Source organism: Lissotriton helveticus, chromosome 7 (assembly GCF_964261635.1).
Source record: "Lissotriton helveticus chromosome 7, aLisHel1.1, whole genome shotgun sequence".
Classification (NCBI taxonomy): Eukaryota; Metazoa; Chordata; class Amphibia; order Caudata; family Salamandridae; genus Lissotriton; species Lissotriton helveticus.
In genome coordinates, this window is record NC_136068.1 from 311,795,792 (window position 1) to 311,815,471 (window position 19,680).

The following is a 19,680-nucleotide window of genomic DNA, read 5'->3' on the forward strand; positions in this document are numbered from 1 at the left end:
CCTCATTTTCCAGGAGGCCTGTGGGAAAGCGAACCTTTTCTCTATCTTACATCTTTGTACTTCCGTTCCCTGGCTTAACTTTAACATATGATTTGGCCTCGTGTGGCTTGAATGAGCAGAAGATGGGAAATAACATTCAAAAGTGTTTCGAACAGGGTATCCCCCAAATTATATATATTTTTTGCATGGGGCCAAAAAATCTTCACGATGACACTGGGAAAAAGGACTAACTTTAAAATGGTTTCATAGTGATATGAGCTATGTTTAGACATTGTGTTGTACACTATTGCCTCTGATATTTTTCCACTGTGTGCAGGAACTGAATATAGGTGTACACACTTCCCTAGGTTGCACTCAGAATAGACATTAGTGGTTAGCCGCTATGTAAGTTCTCAAAAGGAGCAAGCTGTCAGTTCTCTAGGAGGTGTTTGTGCAAGGGGAATTCATCTAGGGGTAGTGTACAAACGGTGAGTAATTGGGGGGATAATTGTGTTCTCACCAACCTCTTGCTGTAAAAGACACCAAACCGAACAATTTGGAGGAAAATGTGGGCTGTACTATTCAAACAATATGGTTTCTAGCTAATGCTTACTTTCAGTGCATACAGTGCATGTCTGCAAACATATATTCATGGTTCTAGACTTAATATGGATACTGACTATAAGCAGTCTCAAGCGCAGTTAATTAAATATAGTGAGAGAACGTCCAAATGAATAATTATTAGTTAAGTATAAACATTAAATATTCCCAACAACATATGTTCACTTCATACCATATTTTTCTTTAGTATTTGCTTCATTTTACTGTATGCTTGACACTGATATAACTCTCTTGGACTACTTCCCATCACAATACATTAGATGGGGAGTATGCAGATAGTCTCATGTCACTTTAAATGTAATTGAATCCACAAAAGGCATGTTCCCCTACTTAAGTAGTCTGGTTTTGACAAGACTCCAATTATTGCTATAAATTGGGAGCAGAGGCATGAAGTGGGTTGACAGCTGGCTGGAGGACAGCATGGTATGGACTTAGAACTGATCATGCTGCAAATCATATTCAGAATTGGGCAAGAGAGGAATAGATGCTTGTGCAACTTCACCGGAATTATAAGATTAGAAATGGGTCAGGGTGGTGTGTTTTGGATGGTAAAACTGAACTGTGTAAAGGTGGATTTTAGGGATACTCAGTTGGTTTAAAAGTGGTTATTCAGGCTAGCCTTGGTCACATAGTAGAATAAATGGGGTGATAGCACGACTGTGCAGGTAGCATAGGATATCTCGGAAGGAGCATCATCATAGCATCTCTACCTGAATTCCAGGTATCCTTTCAACATGTGCTGCACCATCCTTCTCTACCAGGACCAACAAAGTGTGGATGGAGTCGGGAGATGATACCTGAAGAGGAAAGTGGGTAAAATCAATTGGTATTAGGGTACAAAAAAATCCATATAAGTGCCAACCATATTTGCCACACTCTACATTCACCCCACTATCACACATAAATAGCCTGGCCTGGAACACAAACTACCATCTCTCCTCTCACTCTCCGTGCGCACAATTCCACAAACACACAAAAGATTTGTGCTTCTAGTATCTACAGCTTCCTAAAGCAGACATTGCCTAATACTTTGCCTTACTTCACATCCACATTGTTTTGTCACACACAGCATCCTCCTCAGCTTTTAGCAGTGTTCTCATCTCTCTAATAAGTAAAGAACAAAATTGATTCTTTTTCATAGGTCATCATTCTCTCCCCTCTCATCAGACCCTTACCCCTAACAGACATATACCACCATAGTCCGCCATGCCTATATAAATCACCCCACTTGTGTAAAAAAAAGACCATTGGTCTTCTTATCAGCACAGAAATATCATCCCCGAATCCCACACCTCAGCGTACTATCATAAAAGACCACACAAATTGTCAAAAGGAGAGTAGTCTTGATTCAGCCTTGGTCAAGTCCAAATTAGCACATGTACCTGGAATATCAAGGGTTTAGCCAGTAAAAGTGAGGATCGAGAGTTTTTGCAATATTTAAAATCATTTGACTTGTTATTGCTTCAAGAGACCTGGGAGGAAAGGCATTTGAACTCCAAGGATACACATCCTGTTGTATCCCAGCAATAAAATGCTCTGATTTTGGTAATCAATTGGGGGGTTTAATGATTATGGCATCCATAGTAACAATAGGAGAGATCACAACAATAAATTCTCACATAGCACTCCCAAGCGCCATGCAGGCGGTAAAGATAGTACTCGGGCTTAACAGCGTACGCCAAGAAGTCATACTAGTTAACACCTACATCCATCCCAAACGGAAATTGAAAGCTGCCAAGGAATTGATAGAAGCCACAAAAAAGATAATGGATGAGGAGGATACTGACTATATTATCCGGGCAGGCGATTTTAATATGTATCTTATTAGCTCTGGAGTAGGTGATGCCTTTGATGAAGAACTTGGATTATTCGTGAAACAATTCACCAGACACACAGTCAATCTGTACCGTGTGACCACTGGATTTAATTTTCCAAACAAGTTTATTTTTCTTTTTTACATTTATCAGCAATTTTTTGAAACACAAGCACAAACAAAACCACTGTCAATTCAAAAGGTTCATATATACAGTATCTACAAATGCACACATTTACAAATTTACAACAAAGAATCAAACAAAAGATTGGTTAGACACACCAAAAGACAATCACAAATGTATAATAATTCAAATAAATTGCAATTATATACAGTGCAGAGATTAATCCATAAGCGAACAAACGGGAACCAGTCCTAGAGATTGAAAAAACCAAGTGACAGGCGGGGTTGAGATCAAAAACAAGCCTGCCTGTCAACGAAAGCCTGTGGTGTAATGTTAAATAGGGTTGCAAGGCTAGGATACAGAGTGGTGGTATGATTTACATCCTAGCGGCACCCTTTGTTGTAGCCACAGGGTGGTATTGTCGACCCGTTTGTTCGCTTATGGATTAAAGTGGCCACAAATCTTAAGCGGCTGCGGTGCAACCCCAACAATATTAGCACAATATCTCTCACAGCAAAAACACTATATGCTCAAATGGCAAGTCTCACGATAAAACCAGTAGAAATATGGCAAAGTTTCATCATAACCGTTGGTGATAGACTATTGAAAGGGCCATCGAACAGGGTGAGCCAACAAAAGGGAGCATCAACAAAATCACAACTTAGCCCAGAATGAAAATAAAAAAGCAAATTATAAATCGACCACTGAGACAGATGCGAAAAAATCCAACAAATCAGGACCTGCAAGTTGCTCTTTGGGAAGCGAAAAAAATGTTAAATAAGAAGAAATGGGAAAGAAAGACACAAACAAAACGACGAATTGTGGGCCAAAGCTCCTCCACGAAGTTAAACAAAAAAATCAGCTTATGGTTTTGGCAAATAATCAAAAGAATTAAGAATCCAAACCATCTTGGTTTAAACTCTAATATAACGGAGGAAGCATGGACAGGATACCTTTTCAAGCACTTTAACAGTACAGCCGCTGGTAATGAGGAGAACTTTCAAGAAATATGGAAAAAGGGTCCCAGCGCCTTAATCAACAGGGAAAAAACAGGCAATCGCCATATAACGCCCACTTCCTAAGAATCAGACCCAAAAGGAATCATGTTACCCTCTTGTATGGGTAAATCAATGCTGGCTTAAATTCTTGTCCCTCTGTCAAAACTGACCATTACGAGTCAACATCAACTGATATTAAGATGTAAATAGCTAGGGGCAGTCCACCAGGTGCCCCCGGTCCAAATGGCATTCCATCAATGTTATATAAAACAGATGCAGAATTTTGGAGTGTAGCATTAACACAAGTTTTTTAAGACATAAAAGATACCTTAACATCACCGGAGACCTGGTCAAGATCAATAATATGCCCAGTTTTCAAACAAGGCGACAGGAAACTCCCAAACCATTATCGACTCATTGCCCTTATAGACGTGGAGGCTAAGTATTTTGCAGGAACCATACTGGAGGAGTTAACATCATGGGCATCGGAAAATTCCATCATCCCAATTAATCAAACAGGCTTTTGCTGGGGTCAAGGGACCACAACAAACATCATGGCACTGACCCTACTGATGGACGCAGCAAAAGAGGACAAATCTCCCCTATTCCTTTGCTTTATTGATTACACTGCCGCTTTTGATTATGTCGATTGTAACAAGTTCTGGCGGAAATTGTAAAATTAGGGAATACCTAAATGGCTTTTGGACAAGTTAAAACTACTGCATACAAACACCTGGATTAAGGTAAAACTAGGAGCAGGAACGCACCTCTCCAAACCCATCCAGACAACAAAAGGGCTAAAACAGGGTTGTGTTCTAGCTCCACTTTTATTTAACCTTGTCCTTGCAGATCTGCCAGGAGAACTCAATAAATGCCCCTATCATGCACCAAAACTGTGGAAAATTTTGCTGTTCAATCTGCCGTATGCGGAAGACTTGGTATTGCTAAGCCTGACTCCCATTGGCCTCCAACATCTTTTGAATGTAACTCATACCTTTTCAGAAAGGAATTGCCTGCAAATACATTTTACAAAATCCAAGATCATGGCAGTGAACTATTGGAAAAAGAGGAAGATCAATTGGCACCTAAATGGACAAGGGTCGGACTTGGTAACTACTTACAAATTCCTGGGAGTAATTTTGGACCATAATAACTTGTTCAAACCCCAATTGGAGTCCTTGCAGGGGAAGGAAACTGTGACTTATCTGGTGATAAAATCCTTAAAGGTTAAACTTCCCGACTTAACACTTGACCCCTTGCTCCAGATTTGCCTGCAAAGCTACAGCCGACCCTAACATATGGGAGAGAACCCCTTCAAGGAAAGGATGCTGCACTATTGGATATAGTGATAGCTAATTCATACAGAGCAATCTTTAACTTGCCAAGATATGTTTCTCCAGTCCAAATTCGGTTAGAATTCGGCCTTCTAAAACAAACACTGGAAAGAAGGGGTGCGTATGTCATTAGTTGGCATAAGATTCGTAGTGCCGAGGTTGGTTCTTTAAGTTCCAATCTATGGGAAGAGCTACTCCGACACCAAAAATCCTCAGCCAGAGACTATTTATTTGACTCGCTCCAAGTTTTGGGATTGTCAGACCTTTGGGGCACTTCAACTGACCTTTTGTCTTTTAAAAAACTTGTGAAAAAATCAGTACGAATCATATCCTCTATTGAGGACAAGGAGGCATTAACTAAAAGGCTGGATCACGCTTAGTGATTACGGAACATTGCAACCTCAAGTGAACCTTAAAATTGGAGTTAACTTAAAGACGAAAGAGAAGTTCTTAAAATTACGCTTCAGAGTAATCCCAGTTACCCCTCACTTGCCGCCATGGGAAAGAAAAAACTGCCCGCAGCAGTGTCGCTTGTGTTGAGCTGGCAAGGAAGACATTATTCATGTTGTTTGCATCTGTCCTAAATTAAAGGAGATTAGGCACAGTCTGTTACGTCCATCCTTCAATTTACACAGAGTTCGAACATGCAGGCAGGCAGTCAAATTGTGTTTTAATCCAACTGAAACAAAGTAAACTGTTGGGTCACAACGTTTTTGACCTAGTAACAAAAAGGCACAAGAGCATGCTGAGTACGGATCAACAAAGGACAGTCCGGACAGGTCCTTGATGGTAGCTTGAAATATCTGAAGACTTACCACGGGCACCTGATGTCGAGGTAACAACTGAGCAACGGTACAACGTAAGACTAATAAATTACAAAAAAGGCACAAGAGCAAGTTAAGGGCGTCCTAATGAGAGGCAGCACAATTTGCTCCTTGATGGCAGCTTGACACATCTGAAGACGCACCACGTACACTTGAAGTTGAAGTAACAATGGAACAATGGTACAACGTGGGGAAGTATACCTTCCCTAAGACCAACGAGTTAGTACTATCTTTCCCTCGGGTACTTTAGAACATAAGCATTCGGTAATCTATCTAATCTAGAGTCATTCCTAACTGTCTCTAGGTCTCGAGGCATTTGAATTTTAACTGACGATGTTGAACTTGCATAATGCAAATGTTTAAATATTTCAATTTTATTGATGACTATAAACTGGCATTAAGCACATTTTTAAATCTCAGAAAGCTGTACAAAATGAATTCTTAGTAATTTCTAGTAATATTTCACTCTTTTTGTAAATGTTTTAATTAATCATGTACAAAAAAAATACCTTACCATTACCACTTGGCTGTGTGTTCAGCTTACACAACATACCCAACTATTGTCTTCTATTCCCAGCACATCAACCTCATTGATTCACAGTCACTTCTATCTGCCTCTATACTCCTACCAGACTGTTTCACTTCACTGCAAGTATCAGGCTTGTTTCCTTCAATCAATGCACCTTTTTTACAAGAGGCATATATCAAGGTACTGTGAGTAATCCTCCGCCCTTACATCTCAAACATGGGATCATTTTCAGCAGCCCCGCGTCCCGCCTCCCATAAATCCATCAATTTTATTATCATACAAGTTCCTGTGCTGCGACATATATATCCCCCTTCTCAGTCTGACTCTCACCTGCACAGTCCGAAGCATTGCATACAGGGTGGGTGATGGCAGTTTCTTCCTTGCATCCATAATAATGAGAAGTCCAAGGCTCTTCACATCCTTCCTGTGGAATAACAGATGGTTATTCAAAGTTTTACTTGAGGAAATAACTTTCATTTCCTCAAGAAAACATCAATCCCCCTGCCCTCACCCACTTCAGATGTCCAACCAATCAAAGATCTCGCCTCACTCCATTTGCTTTTGGAGAGATCATGAGATCATGTGTAGTTAGATTCACAGGTGGGTTACCCTTACATCAGAGTTTTTACATTGAAGGTAAGTACATCAGATTTTTCACATCCTAGGCAAGAACATTTAGGGATGTCTTCATTATCTTTACATTATGGTACTTTATATCAAAGGTGTGTGTGTGTGTGCGCATATGTAATATGTGTGTGTGTGTGTGTGTGAGTGGTATGCTTGTGTTTAAATATATGCTTACATATTTAAATATATAAATTGAGAAAGCCAAAAGTTAAAGTCATGGTTAGGTGTTAAAATAAGATAAGAAGGAATGCTTAAAAAGCAAAAAAAACAATGACATTTATAAGCAATAGTTTAGTGAACTAACTATAACGTGTGCCCATGTCTTGCAGTGCCTATGACCATAGCTACAACATCACTCATGAGATGGTGAATGACATCACCGATTTCGACACTGCCGACACCTCAAAATGACATGATTAATGACATCTCTGCAGACATCTCATATGACTTCATCCATGATACTGCTATTCACATTTTTCCATGAACTCCTATATAATTTAAAAAAAGTAAAGGCATTAAGTCATATCCAGCATAGAGTTAATGTGTGTACGTGATAGAGCACAGAACTGAACAAGCGAAAGCCCTGGAGGCAAGTGTGGCTGGCATGTTGAAAGTTCTATAGCACACCATTTACAAACCAGTAAAGTTTGGGGTGCAATTAGTAATCCATGTTAAACAAAGAACAGGCAGAGTGCGCCTGATGTGGGTTATAAAACCAAGTTTCAAATTAGGCTGTGCCTTAAGGACAAAGCCTGCTACAAAAAACCTGTGACAAAACCAAAGCCTAAATTATCCACCATTGCATATCTGGGCCGATGCCTATTTTAAATAGTTTCTCGCTAGTTCTATAGACAAATTCTATGTCAAGAGGATGTTTATAAGCTGTGGGTGTTTATTTCCAAAACTCAGTAGAAACTTTAGAGGCATTACAGTTTGTTGAATAATGAAGATGCAGGTGCGACCCACATAAAAAAGCTCTAATTCATATTGTGGTTCTCAGCATGAGTCTATGGTTGTATGCCATTGTGCTTATTTCAGGAATGTAGTGCACAGCTCCCCCCGCCACCCACAACTAGTCCCCTTTGTTCCACTGCCTGGGAGAAATAGACAAACCACAGCAGCAGAGACATTCACAGTCATGTCACCCAGGACACTGGCAGAAGGCACAAATGGTTAGGACAAGACAATGCAAACTTTCTAAAACAGTTATTTTCAAACTTATGACTTAAAATATGACATTACTACCAAAGAGGATGTATTTTACCAAACTACGGAGGGTTGACCATAAGCCTTACTGAATGTATCTTATCAGAGGCTAATTCATACCTGTCAACCTCTAGACTCTTTTTTTTGTTAAATCTGTTTATTGTTATTTGTAAATTCAACAATACAATAGGCACTTCCTTACAATCGGAATGGCTCTTCAGTTATTCACGGGTATTATTACATCAACAGTGTGGTTTATCAAGGGCGTTATGACAATACATTTAAAGTAGTTCTTGAACAGGATACAAGCGCCCAGGTGTGCCTTCCGATTAGGGAACAGGAGTTAACGCTTCACCCCTCTCCAAGGGAAGGGACAAGCTTTGCATATCCATCCCAACCCCAAATGATCAGCATGTGCAATAGAACAAAACAACTAACTACGACACCGTCACCAAATTACATTACCGTTTGCCCCAATTCTCGACCCTTCCAGCCCAACCCCCCCCCTCCTCTGGTCCCACCCATTTGACTCGCACGGCTCTTCACCAGGTGTTGCCTCGCCGCTGTGTCACGCAGGGCACCAGAGGATGTGTCTGATGTGGCGTGCTCTGTGCCCCGCTCCTCTCGCTTGTTGCGTCAGCCTAGTGCCCCGCCGTCCCCTACTCCACAGCGTCTCCTGCCTCCTGCAGAGTGTTTAACATGTGTTCCCATCTCTCTGCCATCGGCTCCTTACGGAGACCCATAGTTTCCTAACCTCTAGACTCTTGACTGCTTCTTTTCAAAGTGATTTTAACCACATTATCTGAAATAACTTCTTTCAACACACCTTTCCAAAAACAATATCCTTAACAAACTAATAACAACCTCAGAAGTCATACCTCCAACCATCTGCATCTCTGTTACTTAGTTTATTAATCTATATAAACAATGGCACACAGCTCTTTCCTAGGAAGATTTGAGAAAAGAGACATCAAATTAACGGCCAGTTTCCACCAAGGACCCTGTTGCTACTCCACTGAGACCACAGGAAAAGTTAGTATACACCCTGGCAGACATTATCACTCTTGCAGCAGATCTTATAAGCCCTTACCTATCTAACATTGCATTGATTACAGGCAACCAAATGTCCTCCCTAGTTTTCTTTCTGGTGCTTGAGATACCCACATTACCTTCATAGCATAGCATGGTAATATCCTTGAAGAGCCGATCAGGAGGTCCAATTTTGTTTCCTGTCATCATAATCCCATTATCCATCATAGATTCCTCCTTGAGCTTACCACATTTTGCAAAATCTCCTTTCAAGTATATCTCACAAGTACTTTCCAACTTTATCAATGCAACATCCTTCTTCATTTCTTGAATCCACCTACGTTTTGTTATATATTTTTTTTAAACCACCCACTCCAAATATAGTCAGTTGTGTCAAAGCAACCTCCAATCCTTCCTTTTCTGTGTCATCTTCCTCAAACTCAGTGGGTCACTTGGACAACCCATCTGTTTCTCTGTTCATCCTACCTAGTGTAGAATCAGTGTTATACTGGTGAGCCTGCATCTTTGAGGTCAATCTTTCAAGCCTTGCAGTTAAACATACCCCACCACCCTAAATCCCTATGAAGCTAACCTATTTGTCGGGGCTTTGTTGTCAGACTTAATAACATATCTTGTATCGGACTGTACCTCACATACATTCTGTAGTGTTCTATTGTTCAAGTGCATGACAACAGTTCATGTTCAACCTCAAAATAATTTCTTCCAAGGGAATGTAAAGTTCTTAATACATAAGGCTCCACTCATTTGTATTTTCCGTGTAAAAAAAACTGCACCAAGTGCATATTTCCTTGCATTCACTGATATCAAGCGTTCTTCCACTATTATAAACAGTTTCAAACAGGACACCTGTACAATTTCATTTTTGATTACTTCAAAGCATTAATTTTGTTCCTGCCTCCAAACACATGTTATTCTTCTTTAGTAATGCCCACAATGACCCCATTTTACTTGCATAGTTTTCTATTAACCTGGCACAAAACTGAGTGAGTCCCATGAAAGACAACTGATTCATTGTATTTGGTCCTGATGCTTTGACAATTCCAATGCCACGGTCATGCTTTGCCGCATCCCTTCTTTACAGATTTTGCGACTTGAGTATTCTCCACATTCTGACCGAATTTAAATGTGTTGAATTTGATAGCCTACCAACTTCTGTAATACTGACAAGACTTTTCTGCTCATCACAAGTTCTCATTTTGCTTCTCCCTGATCTCATTTAGGCGTCATCTTCAAAGGGTATTGCTCCACTTGGGCCATCCAGAACCCTGCTCATTATTCGTTGGAAAACTGAGTAGGTATCAGCATTCTTTTGCATTTAAATGTGCCTTTTAGAGCTAAAAATGCAGTACAATGTTTTGAACTGTCCTCTGGTTCTTTCTGGTGGTATGTAATAGTAAAGTCAGTGGTGAAAAATATTTCACCCACAGCAAAGAAGCCAGAATCTCCGGCCGATTAGGAAGAAAAAAAAGGCAATTAATATAGATTCCGCCAAACATCTAAGGTCGTAGCATGAAATCCCCCTTACTTTTCAGCAAAATTACAATATGTGACAACCTAGCAGAACTCTCAATTAGTTCATTTATTTCCTTTTTGCAAAAATCCTGTAAAAGTCCCTTCCATTTACTACGGTAATTCGATGGCACATTCCTCAGTTGTTGCCTGATAAGAACAGCATCTTGTTTAATTACTAATTAGTGCTTGTACCATTATAATTTTTCTTAGATACTCTTAGACACTATTGTAATTTTTTTTAAGTTCAAACTCCATTCGCTCTTACGACTTCCCTCCATGAACTTACTAACAACCATATATATTGGGGTGTCTGCCCTAAGGATTAACCTTATCCCCAATTTCTGATGTGGCTATCCTTATTCATTTCATTCTCTTGTTTTTTAACTTCAAATTAGTCTAAAAAAACATTCCATATCAATCCTAGGAACTGTACATCTGCCAGGATGATAGTGAGTATGGATCAATTCCTCCCTGGTCAGACAGTTCCTTACCAACACATGTATACCATGCATGTGAGTCCACTGTGGTGTTCACATTCACTTCTTCTATGGGTAAATCACAATGGACTAATCCCTTCACTCCCTTTTCCTAACCCCTTGTTAACTCCACTCTCACTCAAAACAACATCAGCATTATTCACATCACTTTCATCATCAAACACACAGCTTACAAGTCGATTGAAATGTATGCATACTCTCTCCAAATGACCATTACATTACAATAGTTACAAAAAAATGTGATAGTCGGACATTTTTATTAAATTGCCGCTGCTGAGACCCTGCTACCTGAGGCCCAGCTACTCTTGTTCCACTTTTCCTTACTTTATTCTTTCTATCCTTCTTATTCTTTGAAATAGCATTCACTGATCCACAACTTTCTTTTCATATTTCCTGAACATATTACCCTTCAAGCTCCAGGCAGCACTGCTGCTTTAGGAGTTGTTGCATTATGTGAAAACAATCTTTCTTGTACTTTCTACGATTTCGATTGCACTAAAACCTTGTAAAAATGTGTCACAAATAATATATTTCAAAGTCACATGTGACAGGCATTGCTTATCAGTAATTTCACCTTCCCTCTGACCCCTTTAAATAATTGTGTACCATTGCAGCACATTGTATGTCTTGTCATGTCTTTTTTGTGTTTGTGTAACAGCTACTTGATAAATATCTATGTTGATAGCAATCTCCAAAGGTGCTAGGTTTCTGAATTAATTTAGTTATTAGCAACAAACTAAAGACAAAAATAAGTCACCAGTATCTATGTATGTATATACAGATGCTTAAGGATCAGTTTTATTCTTTACCTTCATGCATACAATATGAGACGTTCCTTCAATAGTTCAGTCAGCAGTAAACTGAAGTAATTATATTAATTGCTACTGCATCAGGGTCCTCACTGCTATCTATTTTTCTTCTCTGTCTTTTGCATTAGAATTAGTGTAAGAGTGTCACAGTTAAGCATACGGATGCAGGTTCGACATGGCTGCCATATGTATCGGTCTGACCACTTGCACGATGCCTGACTTCCAGACTATAGGAGATAAACCCCACTCTACTGGCATCACTTGCCTGGTAAAATGCAGCAAGGCCAGAAAATCTCACTCAACCTACTTTACAGCGGCCAGGTCACTGCTGCTTTTTTGTTGACGGTCAGCTTGATCAGACACATTTCACTAGGCAAATCACAATATCCAGCACTTAAACAGTCCAACACCACATTCCATGTTCCTTGATTAAACCACCACATCCATTCACACTCACCACACTGAGGGGCCCATTATGATGGCGGACGGACCTGAGTCCGTCCGCCACCATAGAGTAGGGGGGAACGTCCGCATGGGCAGTGGCGTTCCCTCCGTGAAGAATAGGATGTGACCGCCAGGGTGGCGGTCACATCCTCTATCTTTAACATTGCAGCGGGTGCAGCTTGAAGCTGCACCCGCCGCAATGTTAAAAATGCATACATTGCATTTGTATGCAGAAAGCGGCAGGCGCCGCGCAGTGCCTGCCGATTTCTGCATTGAAATGCAGGGGGGTACCATAGGTACCCCCCATGTGCACCCCCCACCCCCCCTTCACCTAGGGGGCCCGCAACGGGCCCCCGCAGTGAAGTTCCACATGCTTTTCCACGGCGGAAAACCCGCCGCGGAAAAGCATCTTTTAAAGCCCTTCCTAATATGGTGGACGGTGTCTGAGAGACACCGCCACCATATTAGAGCTTTTCCGCCGCGGTTGTAAGCCAACCGCGGCGGAAAAGCTGCGGACGGAAACCAGGACCCACCAGCCATCCTAATGTGGCGGTGGGTCTTTGGTGGGTCCGCTGCATTTTTTCCGCATCCTCTGGGCCGGCGGTGTTGTCCATAGCTGTTTTACCTGGCTAACCATGGAGATTAAAGTGTTCACAGGAGTAACTTAATTTTCCAGTTGGAGAGCAATTGTACCTGATTTCTTCAGACACCAGTCACAGATCCCGGTGATTAGCATGAGTACTGTCGAGTAACTATAGGTTGTTCCAAATTACCCTTATACAGAGATCAATCAATATGCTGCATGCCTTGTAAATTTTTGACATATGTCAGGGGATTAAAGCCCATAGTGCAAACATAGTTGGGCAACATCCATATCATAGGTCTCAGCCTTTTATACCAATATACCTCTTTGCGGTTGCAAAATGATGTGGTTCTGCCAATCGTACTGTTTGCGAATGCAAAAGGGCTTGGAACGTCCATCCCCTTTGTCTTTTTACTTTAGAGTGGCGTTCAGCAGTCAAATCCAGAGTCAGATTTACAAAAGATTTGCATTGTCCTTGCGTCATGTGGGTGACACAAGGCAACGCAAGTGCATAAGTGGGATTTACTAAGCCACTCAAAGCTACCTTGTCTGGCTCTGTGTGGTTGGTAAATCAAAGGTAACGAATGGCAGCGCATTTCGCTGCCTTGGATTACCTTGTGGCAGAGAGGCACTCTATGGGTAGAGTGTGAGTTCCCAGATTTACAAAAATTGCAAACCTGGGAATTCTTCAAAATGTTACACCTCCCAAACACATGAGTAATGAGAAGAAATATTTTTTATTTCTGATGCGGAATGCATCACACATAGCACAAGCATTGGCATAGCCAATAGGTCTCGCTTTTGGGACCTTATAAGTATTTAGTTATGCAGCACAATATCCTTGGTGCAACAACATAAACTGTTGCATGGCTAAACACTTATAAGGTCCCAAAGGCGAGACCTATTGGCTATGCCAAAGCTTGTATCCGATTACCAGCTGTGGGCTGCTTTTTGGAGCAGCCAGGGGGCGGATTTGGGTGGTGTCTGTGTTGTTAGGATGCCACCAGCGGCCCAGTGGGTGCCTGAGTGGCCTTTCTGGAGGCAGATGAGCGTCCATTACCTCCCTTTTATCAACGGGAAGAGGAGTCACTCCTTTTCTCTGGCTGGGCCTGCCCATTAAAGTATGCGTATTGAGCGGGGGCAGGGGGCCTGAGCAAAAGTCTCCTCACTTGTTTTCAGGTGTGTTTCACCAGTGTGAACTAATCCGTGCATTTATTTTTTTATCTAAGTAAAGTTAAGAAAACATGCCTCTGTCAAAGACCATGACCCCCCCTTTTCTTTTTATAAAACTTCACCGAAGCAGTGTTTTACGGAAAGGCAATATGCATATGTGGGCCACTATTTTTTAGCGTGCCCGGGCTGATTTTTAATACCAATCCAACCCTTTTTTGCTCATATAGTTTGTTAACTCCTCGGAAACCTGTGATACTAATATACAAATGGAATGCCCTGCCTTCCCTTAGATTGTGGAGAACAGCTTTAGTGATTTTTTAGTTCATGTATTTTGCTCAGTTGCCTTACATGCAAAAACAACAGTTGATGGACAGAATGCAGAACAATGTCATACATTGACCCCAGTACAGAGATCTGGGCCTAAATCCATCGTTTTTTTGCACTCCACACCACCCCAGTTCAGACATGGCCATATGCAAATCAGCCTTGACCCTGTGCCTCATGGGAACAGTCCAGCCCGAACTGCCAAGCCATGTCTTTACTGGACCGGAATCAAACATCCTAGGACCGGTTTCTGGCTATCAGCCGTCTTCAGCCAGGATAGCTTGACTCCAGTGGTGTGGAGAGCATGGGACTCACGTCTGAGCATACCCATCCCACTCGGGGTGACAAATGCAAAAACAACAGTTGATGGACAGAATGCAGAACAATGTCATACATTCACCCCAGTACAGAGATCTGGGCCTAAATCCATCGTTTTTTTGCACTCCACACCACCCCAGTTCAGACATGGCCATATGCAAATCAGCCTTGACCCTGTGCCTCATGGGAACAGTCCAGCCCGAACTGCCAAGCCATGTCTTTACTGGACCGGAATCAAGCATCCTAGGACCGGTTTCTGGCTATCAGCTGTCTTCAGCCAGGATAGCTTGACTCCAGTGGTGTGGAGAGCATGGGACTCACGTCTGAGCATACCCATCCCACTCGGGGTGACAAATGCAAAAACAACAGTTGATGGACAGAATGCAGAACAATGTCATACATTCACCCCAATACAGAGATCTGGGCCTAAATCCATTGTTTTTTTGCACTCCACACCACCCCAGTTCAGACATGGTCATATGCAAATCAGCCTTGACCCTGTGCCTCATGGGAACCGTCCAGCCCGAACTGTCAAGCCATGTCTTTACTGGACGGGAATCAAGCATCCTAGGACCGGTTTCTGGCTATCCGCCGTCTTCAGCCAGGATAGCTTGACTCCAGTGGTGTGGAGAGCATGGGACTCACGTCTGAGCATACCCATCCCACTCGGGGTGACAAATGCAAAAACAACAGTTGATGGACAGAATGCAGAACAATGTCATACATTCACCCCAGTACAGAGATCTGGGCCTAAAACCATCGTTTTTTTGCACTCCACACCACCCCAGTTCAGACATGGCCATATGCAAATTAGCCTTGACCCTGTGCCTCATGGGAACAGTCCAGCCCGAACTGCCAAGCCATGTCTTCACTGGACCGGAATCAAGCATCCTAGGACCAGTTTCTGGCTATCAGCCGTCTTCAGCCAGGATAGCTTGACTCCAGTGGTGTGGAGAGCATGGGACTCACGTCTGAGCATACCCATCCCACTCGGGGTGACAAATGCAAAAACAACAGTTGATGGACAGAATGCAGAACAATGTCCATTGTTCACTTGGCCACTGGATTCAAGATAGCCTGGCTGATGAGGATTATGAAGCCGAAACCGGTCCCAGGATGCTTGTTTCCGGTCCAGGGAAGACATGGCTTTGCAGTTCGGGCTGGACTGTTCCCATGAGGCAACAGGGTCAGACTGATTTGCATATAGCCATGTCTGAACTGGGGTGGCTGAGTGAACTAAAGAATGGTGATGGATTAAACCCAGATCAGTTGACTGGGGGTGAGTGTTTGATTTGTTCAAACGCTCCGTCCATCATCCCCTTGTGTATCGCTTTGTTCGCCCTAAGTGTGGCAGGGTATGCTCAGACGTGAGTCCCTTGTTCACTTGGCCACTGGATTCAAGATAGCCTGGCTGATGAGGATTATGAATCCGAAACCGGTCCCAGGATGCTTGTTTCCGGTCCAGGGAAGACATGGCTTGGCAGTTCGGGCTGGACTGTTCCCATGAGGCAACAGGGTCAGACTGATTTGCATATAGCCATGTCTGAACTGGGGTGGCTGAGTGAACTAAAGAATGGTGATGGATTAAACTCAGATCAGTTGACTGGGGGTGAGTGTTTGATTTGTTCAAACGCTCCGTCCATCATCCCCTTTTGTATCGCTTTGTTCGCCCTAAGTGTGGCAGGGTATGCTCAGACGTGAGTCCCTTGTTCACTTGGCCACTGGATTCAAGATAGCCTGGCTGATGAGGATTATGAATCCGAAACCGGTCCCAGGATGCTTGTTTCCGGTCCAGGGAAGACATGGCTTGGCAGTTCGGGCTGGACTGTTCCCATGAGGCAACAGGGTCAGACTGATTTGCATATAGCCATGTCTGAACTGGGGTGGCTGAGTGAACTAAAGAATGGTGATGGATTAAACCCAGATCAGTTGACTGGGGGTGAGTGTTTGATTTGTTCAAACGCTCCGTCCATCATCCCCTTTTGTATCGCTTTGTTCGCCCTAAGTGTGGCAGGGTATGCTCAGACGTGAGTCCCTTGTTCACTTGGCCACTGGATTCAAGATAGCCTGGCTGATGAGGATTATGAATCCGAAACCGGTCCCAGGATGCTTGTTTCCGGTCCAGGGAAGACATGGCTTGGCAGTTCGGGCTGGACTGTTCCCATGAGGCAACAGGGTCAGACTGATTTGCATATAGCCATGTCTGAACTGGGGTGGCTGAGTGAACTAAAGAATGGGGATGGATTAAACCCAGATCAGTTGACTGGGGGTGAGTGTTTGATTTGTTCAAACGCTCCGTCCATCATCCCCTTTTGTATCGCTTTGTTCGCCCTAAGTGTGGCAGGGTATGCTCAGACGTGAGTCCCTTGTTCACTTGGCCACTGGATTCAAGATAGCCTGGCTGATGAGTATTTTGAATCCGAAACCGGTCCCAGGATGCTTGTTTCCGGTCCAGGGAAGACATGGCTTGGCAGTTCGGGCTGGACTGTTCCCATGAGGCAACAGGGTCAGACTGATTTGCATATAGCCATGTCTGAACTGGGGTGGCTGAGTGAACTAAATAATGGTGATGGATTAAACCCAGATCAGTTGACTGGGGGTGAGTGTTTGATTTGTTCAAACGCTCCGTCCATCATCCCCTTTTGTATCGCTTTGTTCGCCCTAAGTGTGGCAGGGTATGCTCAGACGTGAGTCCCTTGTTCACTTGGCCACTGGATTCAAGATAGCCTGGCTGATGAGGATTATGAATCCGAAACCGGTCCCAGGATGCTTGTTTCCGGTCCAGGGAAGACATGGCTTGGCAGTTCGGGCTGGACTGTTCCCATGAGGCAACAGGGTCAGACTGATTTGCATATAGCCATGTCTGAACTGGGGTGGCTGAGTGAACTAAAGAATGGGGATGGATTAAACCCAGATCAGTTGACTGGGGGTGAGTGTTTGATTTGTTCAAACGCTCCGTCCATCATCCCCTTTTGTATCGCTTTGTTCGCCCTAAGTGTGGCAGGGTATGCTCAGACGTGAGTCCCTTGTTCACTTGGCCACTGGATTCAAGATAGCCTGGCTGATGAGGATTATGAATCCGAAACCGGTCCCAGGATGCTTGTTTCCGGTCCAGGGAAGACATGGCTTGGCAGTTCGGGCTGGACTGTTCCCATTAGGCAACAGGGTCAGACTGATTTGCATATAGCCATGTCTGAACTGGGGTGGCTGAGTGAACTAAAGAATGGTGATGGATTAAACACAGATCAGTTGACTGGGGGTGAGTGTTTGATTTGTTCAAACGCTCCATCCATCATCCCCTTTTGTATCGCTTTGTTCGCCCTAAGTGTGGCAGGGTATGCTCAGACGTGAGTCCCTTGTTCACTTGGCCACTGGATTCAAGATAGCCTGGCTGATGAGGATTATGAATCCGAAACCGGTCCCAGGATGCTTGTTTCCGGTCCAGGGAAGACATGGCTTGGCAGTTCGGGCTGGACTGTTCCCATGAGGCAACAGGGTCAGACTGATTTGCATATAGCCATGTCTGAACTGGGGTGGCTGAGTGAACTAAAGAATGGTGATGGATTAAACCCAGATCAGTTGACTGGGGGTGAGTGTTTGATTTGTTCAAACGCTCCGTCCATCATCCCCTTTTGTATCGCTTTGTTCGCCCTAAGTGTGGCAGGGTATGCTCAGACGTGAGTCCCTTGTTCACTTGGCCACTGGATTCAAGATAGCCTGGCTGATGAGGATTATGAATCCGAAACCGGTCCCAGGATGTTTGTTTCCGGTCCAGGGAAGACATGGCTTGGCAGTTCGGGCTGGTCTGTTCCCATGAGGCAACAGGGTCAGACTGATTTGCATATAGCCATGTCTGAACTGGGGTGGCTGAGTGAACTAAAGAATGGGGATGGATTAAACCCAGATCAGTTGACTGGGGGTGAGTGTTTGATTTGTTCAAACGCTCCGTCCATCATCCCCTTTTGTATCGCTTTGTTCGCCCTAAGTGTGGCAGGGTATGCTCAGACGTGAGTCCCTTGTTCACTTGGCCACTGGATTCAAGATAGCCTGGCTGATGAGGATTATGAATCCGAAACCGGTCCCAGGATGCTTGTTTCCGGTCCAGGGAAGACATGGCTTGGCAGTTCGGGCTGGACTGTTCCCATGAGGCAACAGGGTCAGACTGATTTGCATATGGCCATGTCTGAACTGGGGTGGCTGAGTGAACTAAAGAATGGGGATGGATTAAACCCAGATCAGTTGACTGGGGGTGAGTGTTTGATTTGTTCAAACGCTCCGTCCATCATCCCCTTTTATATCGCTTTGTTCGCCCTAAGTGTGGCAGGGTATGCTCAGACGTGAGTCCCTTGTTCACTTGGCCACTGGATTCAAGATAGCCTGGCTGATGAGGATTATGAATCCGAAACCGGTCCCAGGATGCTTGTTTCCGGTCCAGGGAAGACATGGCTTGGCAGTTCGTGCTGGACTGTTCCCATGAGGCAACAGGGTCAGACTGATTTGCATATAGCCATGTCTGAACTGGGGTGGCTGAGTGAACTAAAGAATGGTGATGGATTAAGCCCAGATCAGTTGACTGGGGGTGAGTGTTTGATTTGTTCAAACGCTCCGTCCATCATCCCCTTTTGTATCGCTTTGTTCGCCCTAAGTGTGGCAGGGTATGCTCAGACGTGAGTCCCTTGTTCACTTGGCCACTGGATTCAAGATAGCCTGGTTGATGAGGATTATGAATCCGAAACCCGTCCCAGGATGCTTGTGTCCGGTCCAGGGAAGACATGGCTTGGCAGTTCGGGCTGGACTGTTCCCATGAGGCAACAGGGTCAGACTGATTTGCATATAGCCATGTCTGAACTGGGGTGGCTGAGTGAACTAAAGAATGGTGATGGATTAAACCCAGATCAGTTGACTGGGGGTGAGT

The 19,680-nt window shown here is 43.5% G+C and overlaps 1 protein-coding gene across 2 annotated transcripts in view; it reads right to left on the bottom strand.

Moving 5' to 3' along the window:
• The window catches only part of KIAA1755 (KIAA1755 ortholog), a 525,057-nt gene that overhangs the window by 228,765 nt on the left and 276,612 nt on the right, over nt 1-19,680 (bottom strand). For both annotated transcript variants that reach the window (XM_078652123.1, XM_078652122.1), the window contains exons 6-7: nt 6,553-6,646; nt 1,311-1,397 (exon numbers count right to left, since the gene is read on the bottom strand). In XM_078652123.1, coding sequence (XP_078508249.1) covers nt 1,311-1,397; nt 6,553-6,646 — 181 coding nt within the window. The remainder of the gene's footprint in view (nt 1-1,310; nt 1,398-6,552; nt 6,647-19,680) is intronic.